The 13,240-nt window shown below is 42.8% G+C and overlaps 1 protein-coding gene across 7 annotated transcripts in view; it reads left to right on the top strand.

Annotated features, from left to right (window-relative positions):
- CADM1 (cell adhesion molecule 1) overlaps positions 1-12,173 on the top strand; it is a 328,941-nt gene extending 316,768 nt beyond the window's left edge. For all 7 annotated transcript variants that reach the window (XM_017523329.2, XM_017523328.2, XM_017523325.2 and 4 more), the window contains 2 exons: positions 7,688-7,819; positions 9,859-12,173. In XM_017523329.2, the coding sequence (XP_017378818.1) occupies positions 7,688-7,819; positions 9,859-9,977 (251 nt within the window). In that variant the 3' untranslated portion in view covers positions 9,978-12,173. The remainder of the gene's footprint in view (positions 1-7,687; positions 7,820-9,858) is intronic.
- Positions 12,174-13,240: the final 1,067 nt, after the last annotated feature.

The raw sequence follows: 13,240 nt of genomic DNA, 5'->3' as shown, positions 1-13,240 counted from the left end.
CAAGAATGACACTCCATCTCAAAAAAAAAAAAAAAAAAATGAGGAAACTGGGCCCAAAGGGTCAAATGGTTTACTTGGGAGACAGTGAGAAGTGAAGCATGGGTCTTCCTGGTTCTAGAGGAAGTAGAGAACTTTGAATTGCAGGGGCCACCATTCCCCCTATGAAATCCACAGCTTCCTATGTTCTGGGGTCTTTGGTAATCCTCTTGACCCTTTTCAATTCAGTGTGCACATTTGGGGAATGAGGGAAAAGTCAGGCTGTCTGAAGCCCATCAGGCATAGAGCAATGTGATGACTAACCTGGGAAGAATTTTTTCCTTCGTCAAATCAAGCTCTTTCTCTTCAAAGAAGACCTAAAGTCTGCTCTGGTACTTCAGTGCTATTGTCCCAGTGATTACCCTAATTATGGAATCAGTTTCCCCCGAGTTGACCCTGAATGCCATGGGAAAATGATGGCTGGAAAAGGTTAAACTACGTAAATTTGCTTTTAAAATTCTGTTTCCTACAAGGCAGTAGACTAAAGAAATCACATTGGGTTCACACCAGCTCACCTGCGACTTCCCCCCAATGTGTTTGAGCTGCTTCCTGCTGCTGATCTTTCTCATAATCCAACATGCTCCTGTTTCCACCATGGGAAGGGAGGAGACCATCAAACAGGAACTTTTCTTCCAAATTAAAAAGTTGCAAAGTGTGAATTCTTAGTTCTACAGGTTGGACACTGCTTTGGGGTGACTTCACCATATTCATTAATCCATCCTCCTCACACCCCCAAATGCCTGAGGTCCACTGAAGCATCTTTCTCCAGAGAGAGATTCTAGTGGGAAATGTATGTTTGGAAATACTTGACAACTGTCCTCTTTATTAGGTGTATATTCCTTTAAGGAAAACTCTGGTGTCATCCTCAGTGCCCTTCTGTTGCTTAAAGTGGAAAAGACGATCACATTTCTAAATCTGTGCTTTCATGAGATGAGCAGAGTGGACTCAAGCACAACCATTAGTGTCTCCGGCGATGCTAAATGCCTTGGGAGGATTTGCATCCTGTTGGATCAAGTTATTTCCACTCATGGTTAAATTAACTAAATCAGGGAATTTGAGAGGGGAAAAAATCAACAAGAAAAAAAAAAAAACACACTGTTTTCATACTTAGCTGGCAATAGTATTTAATATCCTGATACTCAAATGGTACACCTGAATCACGACTTGAATCAGATGGCCTTCAGCTGCCAGGCGCACAGCCTTGACCTTCACAGAGGACAGCTAAGCCGTTAGTTACACTGTCAATTCTGCACAAATGAAAAGAAAGAACTTCATGACTTCAACTCAGTAAGTGTTTATTGGGCATCTTACCATGTTTGGACAATGCTAAGTATACAGTATGACATTTACCCCTAATTGGTAATTATTTGCCTTGGGTCGGTGATAAGAACTGGAAAAGCCCTTCTTAGGTTCTAATATAGGAGATTTAAATTTGGCAAACACCGAGTCCCTATGATATGCCAACCCCTGAGCATATCATTTTCAGGCAAACAGTGACCTCTCAAATTGACCCTGTGAAGTCCGTAATGGCTCAGAGTGCCTGATTGACTTACCTGAAGTCACACAGAAAACTAACGAAGCTCAAGTTCTATCCCAGAAATGACAGCAAGTCCAGTGCTCTTTCCAGTGGGCCATGCAGGAGAGCTCCTAACTCATCTCCTGTTCAGGCCTGTTTCTGGAAAGCAATGTAGCCAGTGATAGTCTAAGAGAGCCATCAGTCCTGATCAATAAGTAGTAACAAGGTCCAGCCAAAATCTGTGTGCAGTACTTCTAATTTAAATGAATACATACTGAGCTCCAGGTGGCACAATGAGGATGATCACTGCAGTTTTCCTTTAAGTAGCTTAACATAGCTCCTTTGAAACGTTAGGATAGATGCAGTTACGTTGCTAGAATTGAATGCAGCTGACATGTAGTATTAGCTGCCTGGGATGCTATATGGGAGTCTTCATGATTTTCTTGCTTTACGTTTATTCATTCTTGTCCACTTTCTAAGAAGACAGAAAAGAAAGGTTATGCTGCATAAAGGGTAGTGTGCTCCAATATATATTAACATCTTAATGGGAAAGCTGTGCATGTACTGTATACATTTACTACTCTCTGACAAGAGGGAATTAAATGTCAGAAGGATTTGTAGCATCTATAATTGAATTGGTGCTGAGAAAAGCAAATCTTAAAGAAGAATAACATATTAGGATTAGCAAATAATGTGGCATTTTGTCAGCGCATGCCATTCAGTTTGTTCCCCTTCAGTAATAAAGTTGTGCTTTTTAAAATGCACACTTATTTTTGTTGCCATGGACGGGAGCTACAATAGATGAGAATGGGTAGTTACATTTTCAGATGGTGCCAGGTTTTCTTGAGTGTAATTTTTTTTTTTAGGTCAAATCATGGTTTTGCTTCAGATTTGGGAAATCCACTACCAGGCTTTTTATTTCTTCCTAGCAAGAAGTAACAAATGACATCACAGTCACTAAGCTTTCTCTGATATAGACTAATCCCTACAACCCTAGGAAGCTGAAGGCAGCATTTCCATTACAAACACCGATTCTGAGACTTTTTAATTAAACTGACTTATCCAGCAAGATCTCAGCCCAGGAAAGAAACTAAAACTGAGCCAAGTGACAAAACTGTTGCAAAAAGTCAGCAACAGTTCTTTCCCTCCCGCCATCCACAGGTGGGGGAAGCGCAGAACGCTGAGCATCTGAACCGTCCCTCAATAGAAATAGGAGGACTAATATCATTAGAACCTCCCCAAGGCTCAAATATTAAAGATGAGAGCTATGGTGGTTTATGACCTATGAAAAGAGTTCAAAGTGTGCGTTTAAGCACCATGTTGCTAAATGTGCCTTCCAGCCTGAGCCAGGGATGTTTGAGACGAGAGAGTGACCCAGTGCAGTGTGACTGCCATGCCTCATGCTGCATACTTTATTGTGTATCACCGTGTCACCCTTCACTCCTTAGAGGTAGAAAACTTGGTGTCCTTTTGGCACAAAGACTGACCTTGGACTATGTGTAGCCGAGGGTTTCAGGGTGGGCAGGCAGCAGTTGCAGTGAAGATTCTGCTCAGTGAGTCCTTCTGCCAAAGTCCCTATTTGCCAGGAGCTTGTCTAGGATGTACTAGCCACTCTCCAGTTAACCATGGATCCCTGCTTTGGCAACAGAGCCTTCTAGGCTTATCACAGATCCATGATTATGGCATTTGCATGGCGGTTTATGCTACACATCTCATGCCAAGTGGTAAAGTAGCCATAGAAACCAGGATCTCTTGCAGAGCCCTGTTTAATACAGGCAGCATGGCTGCCAGAGTGCCACATTTAAGAGGACTCTGGCAAGGAGTTTGAAGAGTGAAATCCAGTAGAGAAAGAGAAGTCTCCTAGAAGGAGGGGGATAGGAGACTGAAGTTCCACTAGCAGTCACCTTTCTTGTCAGGCCCTGGGGAACTACTGCCTTTAGAACGTTCCCCTTCATATTGCCCATGAGGAATGAATCGGGCCAGGTCAACTGGACCAAGGTAAAGAAATCTGAGCAGTTTGGGGCATCACTCTTGGGAGCTGCTTTGAGATTTTACTGTCCCGCAATTTCTGAGACACTAAAGCGAGCCCAGGGTTGTTGAAGCTGTGACCCAAACAGTAGTAGCCAACTTAACATTCCGCAAACAGCTTGTAAACTCTCACCTGGAGCCAAGTTGTTTCAGCTTTTTGCCAAAAGAAAAGCTAACTCACGAATACTAAACAGCTAATGATTTATCTGTCACACTTAGAGCCATGGAAGTGGCTGCAGGATGGGACAGGACGGGCAGGGAGGGTTGTACCACAACTGTGAGCTGTCAGGAACACCTCCCAACCTTGACACCGTGCATCTGCAAGTCAGAATCATTCAGCGACTAGGCCTAACTCACTTGAGGTCACATGTGAAATGATTTGGTTGAGATTCTTCAGTCAGACTGTGTTATGCAATCATGCTTGGTTCTTTGAGGCTGGAATAACCTTGGTAACCATTCACCAAGCAAAAACATGGCTTTACTTTTCAGGATGATGGAACAGAGCTTAGTCCCAGAATAGAAACACTCTTACACCTGTTACTAGTAAGAGGAACACTTGCAGCCTCTTAGGGAACAAGAAAACATGACTTGCTAAACCGAAGAGATGTCCACATGCCTGAGCATCGGGCATGTTTAAAAGTGTTTTCCACTCCCACATTTATTTTTCAATTGACAAGCTGGGGGCAGCTGTAGAATCTGCCTCTGGTTTCCTTGCCCACCTGATTCAAAACACGAGCTGGGAATCTGAAGAGGATGTCCCGAGGAAAGCCAGCATCTCATGGGACCTGAATGAAGAGGTCTGCACCCTAAAGGAGCAGGATCTGGTACTGGTGGGGAAACCCATAGCCTTTCCACTTAGAAGTAACTTCTCATGGAATTGGTCAGAGTCCTTGCCTTGGTAATGGGAGGAAAGGTCAAGCAACTGACACACTTGGTCAGAGCTGTGCTTCTCTTGGTGGTCGGTATTTCCTTCCGTTTCTGGTTTTCGTGTGACTCCAGTAGCTGAGCACCCCTCTGGGCAGCATCTTACACAATTGCTTCATGTCACGAGTGAGACATAGCTCGCAGGTGCAAGCAGCTCACCCCGGCCCTGCTGCCTTGAGCCAATCCATAGCATTATGAACACTCACCCACCCTCCCCACACGTGGAAATAACGGACTGAGATGACTCCAGAAACATCTCTGCTTTTCATAGAGGAGGCCAAGACAGAGGCACTCAGTGAACAGGCACAACTCTATTAACGCCTCCCACATAATCCCAGGGGGTGGGAGTGGGGGTGGGAAGAGGCGGCGAGGCGCTCGTAACGGACAGTGTTCCCTGTAAATTAAACATCAGTTACCTTCTGTGTCCATCTGCAGTAATCGAAGGCAGGAGAAATGTCTTGGTGATTAACTGGTGGTAGTAAACTTTCTGATCAAAGTGAGTATCAGAAGATAGCTGGAGAGATTACCCTTATAAATAAGTATCTGTAAAATATGTATGTCCTTGAGGGTGGGCAAGATAATGAGAACCTTAGTACTGAAGTTGGGCAAAGTGCAGGGGAAAATAGCAACACTGAGCATATTTAGCTCAAAGTTCATGAAGAGCAAAGGTCAAGTGAACAGTTTTGGCTCAAGAAATTAATCCCACAGATACATGCCTTGTGAGGTCTTTTTGTTTGGGGGAGGGTTTTGTTTGTTTTTCTTTGTCACAGAGCCTCTCTGTCTCTCCCCTTCCCCTCCTCCCTTAGGCTTCCAGAATATTCTGTGTCTAGTTATGGAGGGGAGGCAGTCTTTTATTAAGAGCAGACAAGAGAGTGCCTTTCCCTAAATGGGTTAGAACTGTGCTGGACAGCTTCTCGAAGCTTCTCTCTGTTCTCAGTATTCCTAGAATGGGAGCCCTCTTCACCTCTTGCCTCTTGTGCCTAACTTTCCCAACCTTATCTAGTCTCACTTGTTTTCCTCCCCCAATTTTAAGACACACGGAGTGCGTTGAAAGACACATAAATTTTAATAGGTCTGAAGCTCATGGCCATTGGAGATGAGTTAATTCTCATTCCCACAAGATTCCCTATTTTGACAGCTCCCTAAGGAAAACACAACTTGCTGTCTTTTCTGTTACTTTTGTCCCCCATGAGCAATTTTGCTTCTGTGCAGTTGGACTGAACATCTCCAGTGTGTCAAGCACTCTCCTCCAGCAGACACCCCGTGTCCAGCAGCACCCCATGGGGAATGCTCCCCTTCAACGAGTTCTGTCGTCTCTAAAAAGGAAAAAAAAATAACTTCCCTTGGCTGAGTTCTGCCTTGTTGAAATGACTTTCAAGACAATGGGGGCTGTAGCATCTGCGGTCGGCAACACTTTTGGCTGAGGAGGGATATTCCTCTCCACCACGCTTCAAGTTGAGCTTATTAGACACATTGCTGGAGGGGCTCGCTCGGCTCGGAGCGGGCTAATTGGCTGCAGTGCACTCTGCCTCCAACCCAGCTCCCTTCTCCAATTAAACTCCCATCATCCTGTTGTCCTGGGCGACCTGCTGCTGCCTCTGATTTGGCATTTCTGTCTGGGTTTGGGTTTGGGTTTTTCTGTAGTCCTTTCAAAGATAACTTAATGAAACACTTTAAATATTTCGTTTTAAAATTTAAACTCTTTTAATTAAAGCACTTTTCATGGAACCCTCAGTCACGAGTTATTTCCCCGCATCCTTCAGTACTTAATCTCAGAGCAGAATTGGAAATATCGATAGAAAGTGTAAATCATGCCCTCCTGCTGAAAGTGTTGTATCAGGTTTCGGCTCAAAAGAGCACCATTACCTTTAGCTGTCACGGATCTGTACACTTGATCGATAAACTTCAAATATTATTAGAGGTGGAGGCTTCAGAGATTTGCTCTGTTCTTTGGAGAGAGACAGAGATAAATCTTTCTTAAAAATTGACTTGAATTTGCACTCTCAGTCTTCCTGGTGAAATGCATTTCTCTTAGGCGTCCAGCAACTGCAAGGGGGACAGATTTATAGGCCATGTGCTTCTTGTACTGAAAGATTCAAATGGTAAATCCTTCACATATGACTTCACAAATCATGTAAAGTTAAAAGATTTTTACCGTTTCTGTTGCTGCTGTGCTTAAATTGTAAGGTACAGCTAGTAAATCATTTTAATGGAGGTGTCGTACTTGACTCAATAAAAAAAAGACAATGGTTTAGCTTCCACTCCAAAATGTTAATGTATTAATCAACAGGAGAATAATTGTTTTTTACTACATTATAAATCTCGGATGCCATTAGGATTTCAGCAAGGGGTGATGTAGCCACATTCCTAAATTAAAATTGTTTACACTGCCATACATCCATTCTGCATCGCCATAGCTCATTCTGGGTTCATTCTGGAGTTGTTCCCCAGCCAAACATGTCGTTCCTCAGTCGGAAGAAGACATCCTGAGGGAGTGATGCTTATAAAGGAAAATTAATTGCATTGCAAGGTGTTAAATAAATAAAATAAAAACCGTCTGTGCCAATGGACAATTATTCCTTGCTGTCTCTTTTGAAATAGGTTTTTAGGTTTTAAATTGAGGCTTACTCCCTCATACATCCTAAATGTAGCAAGCCTGTCATTTGTCTTTAGTCTTATAATCCTTGTTTTATCTCGAGGCAGCCGTGGCTTTTGAGTCCCTTGCTTTTCCTATGCATATACCTAATCTATCAGGGAATAAAAGTCACTGGGCATTTATAGAAAGATGCTCCATCCTTGCCTTAAGGTGTCATTCAGAGCATCCTCAAATAGTCAGGTCAACCTCCTTAATTAGGCCTGCAACTGGATACAGATAGAGAGAATGCTAAGACTTGGTCAGGGCCAGGTAGACTATTTCTTCCTTCCCTGCCTCCCTAAACTTGTTCCACATGCATTAACCCTCCTATGCTGCTTATCATGAAATTGCCTTCTGGGGAGAACAGATCAGTTCAGCACTGGACAGGTCAGCCTGTTCCCTCAGTGTAACTTGATCCATCTCGATTGTCCTCTCTGACTCCTCCATTAAAAAAGAAGGTGACCCTCTGACCCTGGAGACAGTGTCGCCGGGGCTTCTGGTGACTTGTAGTAAGCTCTACATCCCTATTCCTCTTCTGATTTTAACAGATTCCCGAGCAGGTGAAGAAGGCTCGATCAGGGCAGTGGATCATGCCGTGATCGGTGGCGTCGTGGCGGTGGTGGTGTTCGCCATGCTGTGCTTGCTCATCATTCTGGGGCGCTATTTTGCCAGACATAAAGGTAAGCAAGGCTTCGGCAGGCAGGAGCAGCGTGTCCCCCCAGCTTCTGCCTTTGGAGACTTTACAAGGTTGTTCTTGATAGGCAATTTGATGTATGTGGCCACATGGCCTCTCTTGATTCCTGAAACTGGAAGAGGGAAAAAAAAAAAAAAAAAACAGAAATCTTAGCAGCCGCTGATTAGGACTCTGGGAGTTGATGAGCAGCACTCCTTGATTCGGATTTTCTCTAAATATGAAGCTTTGTAGAGTTGTTATTCTGCCATCCATAACTGGGGATACAGGAAAAATGATAAAGTAGAGGCTGGTGTGCAAGATGTGGCATGAACCCCCAAAGGATAAACATGGAAAAAGCGCATCCACAACCTACTGTTTTATGAGGCAGAGGGGATCCCCCTGTTCTCTGGCCCCAGACTCTGAGTAAGCTGGTCACAGTGGCTAGAAGACTTCCTTGGTTTGATGTGCCCAGGTTAAAGAAATTTTTTTGCCTTAAAAGCCACATAAATATGTATTTTTAAAATTAGTGCAATTGATTTAAATTGCCATTAATCATCACACTTATCAACTGTGCAGTCTGGATGGGCAATCATCTTTTCCAATGCCCCTCCTCTCTGCCCCATGCTGCTCTGATCCTCTTCTCCTCTCTTGGTAATTTATTCTTCCTTTTCTTTGTCCGCCCTTGTCTCTCTCAGTTATTTTTCTCAAGCACTGTGCAGTGAGCTTGCAGAGTTTTCTAGGTGCTTGCATACTGCTTGATTGTTGAACTTGGGTTTGGGGGAAGGTCCCTTGAGCACAGCAGTGGAGGTCTAAGGTATTTAAGCACCTTTAGGATACAGAGTGCCTGTCTCAAGCATAAAACAGTTTAGGACAATCAGAGCTGTCCGTACTTCACCCTCGGCCCACACTCAGGAGGCAGTCTGTTTGGCCAAGAACTCCCAGCCTCTCGGTGGTAAGCTTGATAGAGACAGGAGGTAAGGCCAAAGAGCAGGACAGCATCTGAGCAGCAGCTGTGAAGGACCAGGGTAAGGGAACATGTGTGTCACTCTACAGCAGGAAAAAAGGATACCGAGAAGCGTTTGACCGCTTGCTTTCTCAGATTTGTCACTTTGAAAACCTGAAAATATAGCGAATGTCTCAACCCTTTTAAGTAGAAGACTCTTCAGGAATACAGTATGTAACAGGAGGAAGATTATTTGATTATGGCAGGCAGTTTAAGTTCTACCTATATAGCATACTGAGGTGCAGTCTTTGTCGTTCTCCATGTAAACTGTTGGGATTTGGTGATAAGAGTGTCCCTAACTTTGTAACATCTGTCTAATGTCATTATAAAGTGGCTGTGCCAATTAGCAAATCCATGAATCCGGGTCCAGGCTAGAGTTACATAATGAGAGAGACTCACTTGCTCATTAAGACAGTTCTCAAACCCTGACCCCAGCCGTTACAATGTCAAATTCTTTCTCAATCTGGAACCTCACTCTAACCTGGAAGACATAGGAAAATCAAACACACTTGTGCAAGTTCAAGCACATTCTCACCTATGCATAGGCAATAATGTTTCATAAAGACAGGAGACTGTGGTTCAGATAAATGAGTTGAGATGACGACAGAAGCATCATCAGGGCCCTAATTCATTTATTGGCTAATTGCTCTTCCCTTGCTTTGGTCTTTAACCATGTACGTGCATATATCTGGTCATTGGTCATTGGTCTTTACTGTTTATACGTTAGTCAGCAGCTCTCCAGCTTTCTGCATTTTTTAGCTCCCATTCACGTCTTCTTCTGCTGACATCCTCTGGTCATAATCACTGCTCTAATGTCTCATTTGCTGAATTATATCGCAGCGGTTCAGTTGGAGTGGTGCCTTTGGAACCCCCGGATCCCCATTTGTCTCACCCACCCCGCTCTCTTCTTCCAATTGTTTTTTCCCCTCTGCTGCCTGCACACCACTTCGGCTGATGATGGCCATAAAGCAAGTTGCCATCTCTGTACCACTTTACACAGAGGCCATCAGACAGTCACGGTGCTTTACCCCTTCATCTTTCAGGTACATACTTCACTCATGAAGCCAAAGGAGCCGATGACGCAGCAGACGCAGACACAGCTATAATCAATGCAGAAGGAGGACAGAACAACTCCGAAGAAAAGAAAGAGTACTTCATCTAGATCAGCCTTTTTGTTTCAATGAGGTGTCCAACTGGCCCTATTTAGATGATAAAGAGACAGTGATATTGGAACTTGCGAGAAATTCGTGTGTTTTTTTATGAATGGGTGGAAAGGTGTGAGACTGGGAAGGCTTGGGATTTGCTGTGTAAAAAAAAAAAAATGTTCTTTGGAAAGTACACTCTGCTGTTTGACACCTCTTTTTTTGTTTGTTTGTTAATTTGTTTAATTTTTATTTCTTCCTACCAAGTCAAACTTGGATACTTGGATTTAGTTTCAGTAGATTGCAGAAAATTCTGTGCCTTGTTTTTTGTTTGTTTGTTGCGTTCCTTTTTTTTCTCCCTTTGTGCACATTTATACCCGTCCCCCCCAAATTTTGGATTTTTTCCAAAATCTCCCATTTTGGAATTTGCCTGCTGGGATTCCTTAGACTCTTTTCCTTCCCTGTTTTGTTCTTATTTTTACTTTCTTTTGTTTATTTTTGTGGTAACTGCTTTCTGTTCCAAATTCAGTTTCATAAAAGGAGAACCAGCACAGCTTAGATTTCATAGTTCAGAATTTAGTGTATCCATAATGCATTCTTCTCTGTTGTCGTAAAGATTTGGGTGAACAAACAATGAAAACTCTTTGCTGCTGCCCATGTTTCAAATACTTAGAGCAGTGAAGACTAGAAAATTAGACTGTGATTCAGAAAATGTTCTGTTTGCTGTGGAACTACATTACTGTACAGGGTTATCTGCAAGTGAGGTGTGTCACAATGAGATTGAATCTGTCTTTAATTCTGTATCTGTAGACGGCTCAGTATAGATACCCCACGCTGTCCAGAAAGGTTTGGGGCGGAAAGGACTCCTCCTTTTTCCATGCCCTAAACAGACCTGACAGGTGAGGTCTGTTCCTTTTATATAAGTGGACAAATTTGAGTTGCCACAGGAGGGGAAGTAGGGAGGGGGGAAATATAGTTCTGCTCTGGTTGTTTCTGTCCAAGTGATTCCATCCACCTTTCCCAATCGGCCTTACTTCTCACTAATTTGTAGGAAAAAGCAAGTCCATGTGTCGTGCGAATGACTGAATGGGACAGGGTTAATTTTTTTTTTCCTTTGTGCTTAGTTAGGAAGGCAGTAGGATGTGGCCTGCATGTACTGTATATTACAGATATTTGTCATGCTGGGATTTCCAACTCGAATCTGTGTGAAACTTTCATTCCTTCAGATTTGGCTTGACAAAGGCAGGAGGTACAAAAGAAGGGCCGGTATTGTTCTCACACTGGTCTGCTCTCGCTCTCAGTTCTCGATAGGTCAGAGCAGAGGTGGAAAAACAGCATGTAGGGATTTTCAGTTACTTAACCAAAACTCAAATGTGAGTGTTTTTATCTTTTTACCTTTCATACACTAGCCTTGGCCTCTTTCCTCAGCCTTAAGAACCATCTGCCAAAAATTACTGATCCTCGCATGATGGCAGCCATAGTGCATAGCTACTAAAATCAGTTACCTTGAACATATCTTAGATGGGGAGCCTCGGGAAAAGGTAGAGGAGTCCAAGTTGCCATTTACATTTTTTAAAGAAGTGTGGGGATTTTCACTGAAATGTCTAGGAAATCTAGAAGTAGTCCTGAAGGACAAAAACTAAACTCTTACCATATGTTTGGTAAGGCTCCAGACTCCAGATAACAGTCCCTATGGAAAGATGGCATCAAAAAAGATAGATCTATATATATATATATATATATATATATAAATATATATTCTATTACATTTTCAGTGAGTAATTTTGGATTTTGCAAGGTGCATTTTTACTATTGTTACATTATGTGGAAAACTTATGCTGATTTATTTAAGGGGAAAAAAGTGTCAACTCTTTGTTATTTGAAAACGTGTTTATTTTTCTTGTTTTTATTTTAACCTTTGATAGAAGCATTGCAATATGGGGGCCTTTTGGGAACGGACTGGTATGTAAAAGAAAACCCATTACTGAGCAGCATTTTATTTACCCCTCTCCTGTCCCTAGGCACTTAACCAAGACGAAAAGCCACAACGAACATCCCTTTTTCAATGAATTTTATAACGTGCAGCTCTATTCCGAGCCCTTAGCACCCATTCTGACCATAGTGTAACCACATCAAAGGGTGAGAATCATTTAGCATGTTGTTGAAAAGTTTTTTTCAGTTGTTCTTTTTAGAAAAACAAAAACAAAAACAAAAAATCACACCATTGCTCACAGAATTGGCATCTCATTTTTGGGACCTCCCATCTTTCTGTTTTGAAAAGTGTACAGTAGTGCAGTGTTCCTGATGTAACTTTATGGCTTACAATGTTGACATGTCTCAGGTTCATGTGTTTCGATTGGTGTTTTCCGTCTCAGGTAGATTGCAAAGTGTAGGCCCCACACATTGGAAAAAAAATAATAATAAAACAAAGCAAAAACAGGAAATTATGGATTTTAGTTGTATATTGGTTTATGTATTTTTTCTTAAGTATACAGTGCACTGTTTGAAATGTATTGTTGAGTATTACTTTGTACAGGTTGGTCACTTTTTTTAGAGTGAAGAAAGAACAAACTTGTTTTTTTGTGTTTTTTAAAGGAATATAAAATAATGAAGGATGTATAATTGATGCCAAATAAGCTTGTTCTTTAGTCACACCGACGTCTTACTTTTCCCTTTAGGCCAGTTCTGTTTTAAGGTGTACATGGACAATGTTACAGTGTAAGAAACTCCATATCCATTATGTTCCCATTCGCATTTTGTATTGGTTCATGTATACCATTTTTACAAAAAAAAGAAAAAAAAAGAAGTACTATAAAATATCTGTCTTCTTAATAAAAAAAATTAATGTTACAAAGTGATCCTTTAATCTCTTTATGGACTTCTTAACGGACGCCACCGAGTGAGAGAAGAGATGGGCCTCTGGTCCCAGCTTCCTCCTTAGGACCGTGTGCGGGGCCAAGAATGCTGGCGGCAGATGCTAGGCCATGCTGCCAGCTGGGTTGCTGGGGACCGCGTTCTCTCTCCTCCTCCGCTCATCCTTCCTGTCCTTGTTCTCTTCCCCACTCTCAGTGGACAGGTGAGCCAGGAGCCGTGGCTGAGTCTGGGCTCCTGCGTGGACTCAGCGATTTGTGCAGGTGTGCGAGCTGTCATGGTGGGCCCGTGGGAACAGGCTGCTCCTGTGGACGTGTCTCCTGCACTCATCCCCTCTCTCACCCCCCACCCCACCAACTTCCCTGTGTTGGCTGCTCCACCTGTCTCTTACTTTGGGATTTTGTGTCTTAAC

The sequence above is a fragment of the Cebus imitator genome, unplaced genomic scaffold, assembly GCF_001604975.1.
Source record: "Cebus imitator isolate Cc_AM_T3 unplaced genomic scaffold, Cebus_imitator-1.0 Scaffold28, whole genome shotgun sequence".
NCBI classification, from domain to species: Eukaryota; Metazoa; Chordata; class Mammalia; order Primates; family Cebidae; genus Cebus; species Cebus imitator.
Note: the sequence above shows the minus strand (reverse complement) of the source record. Positions and strands in the feature narration are given on the sequence as shown.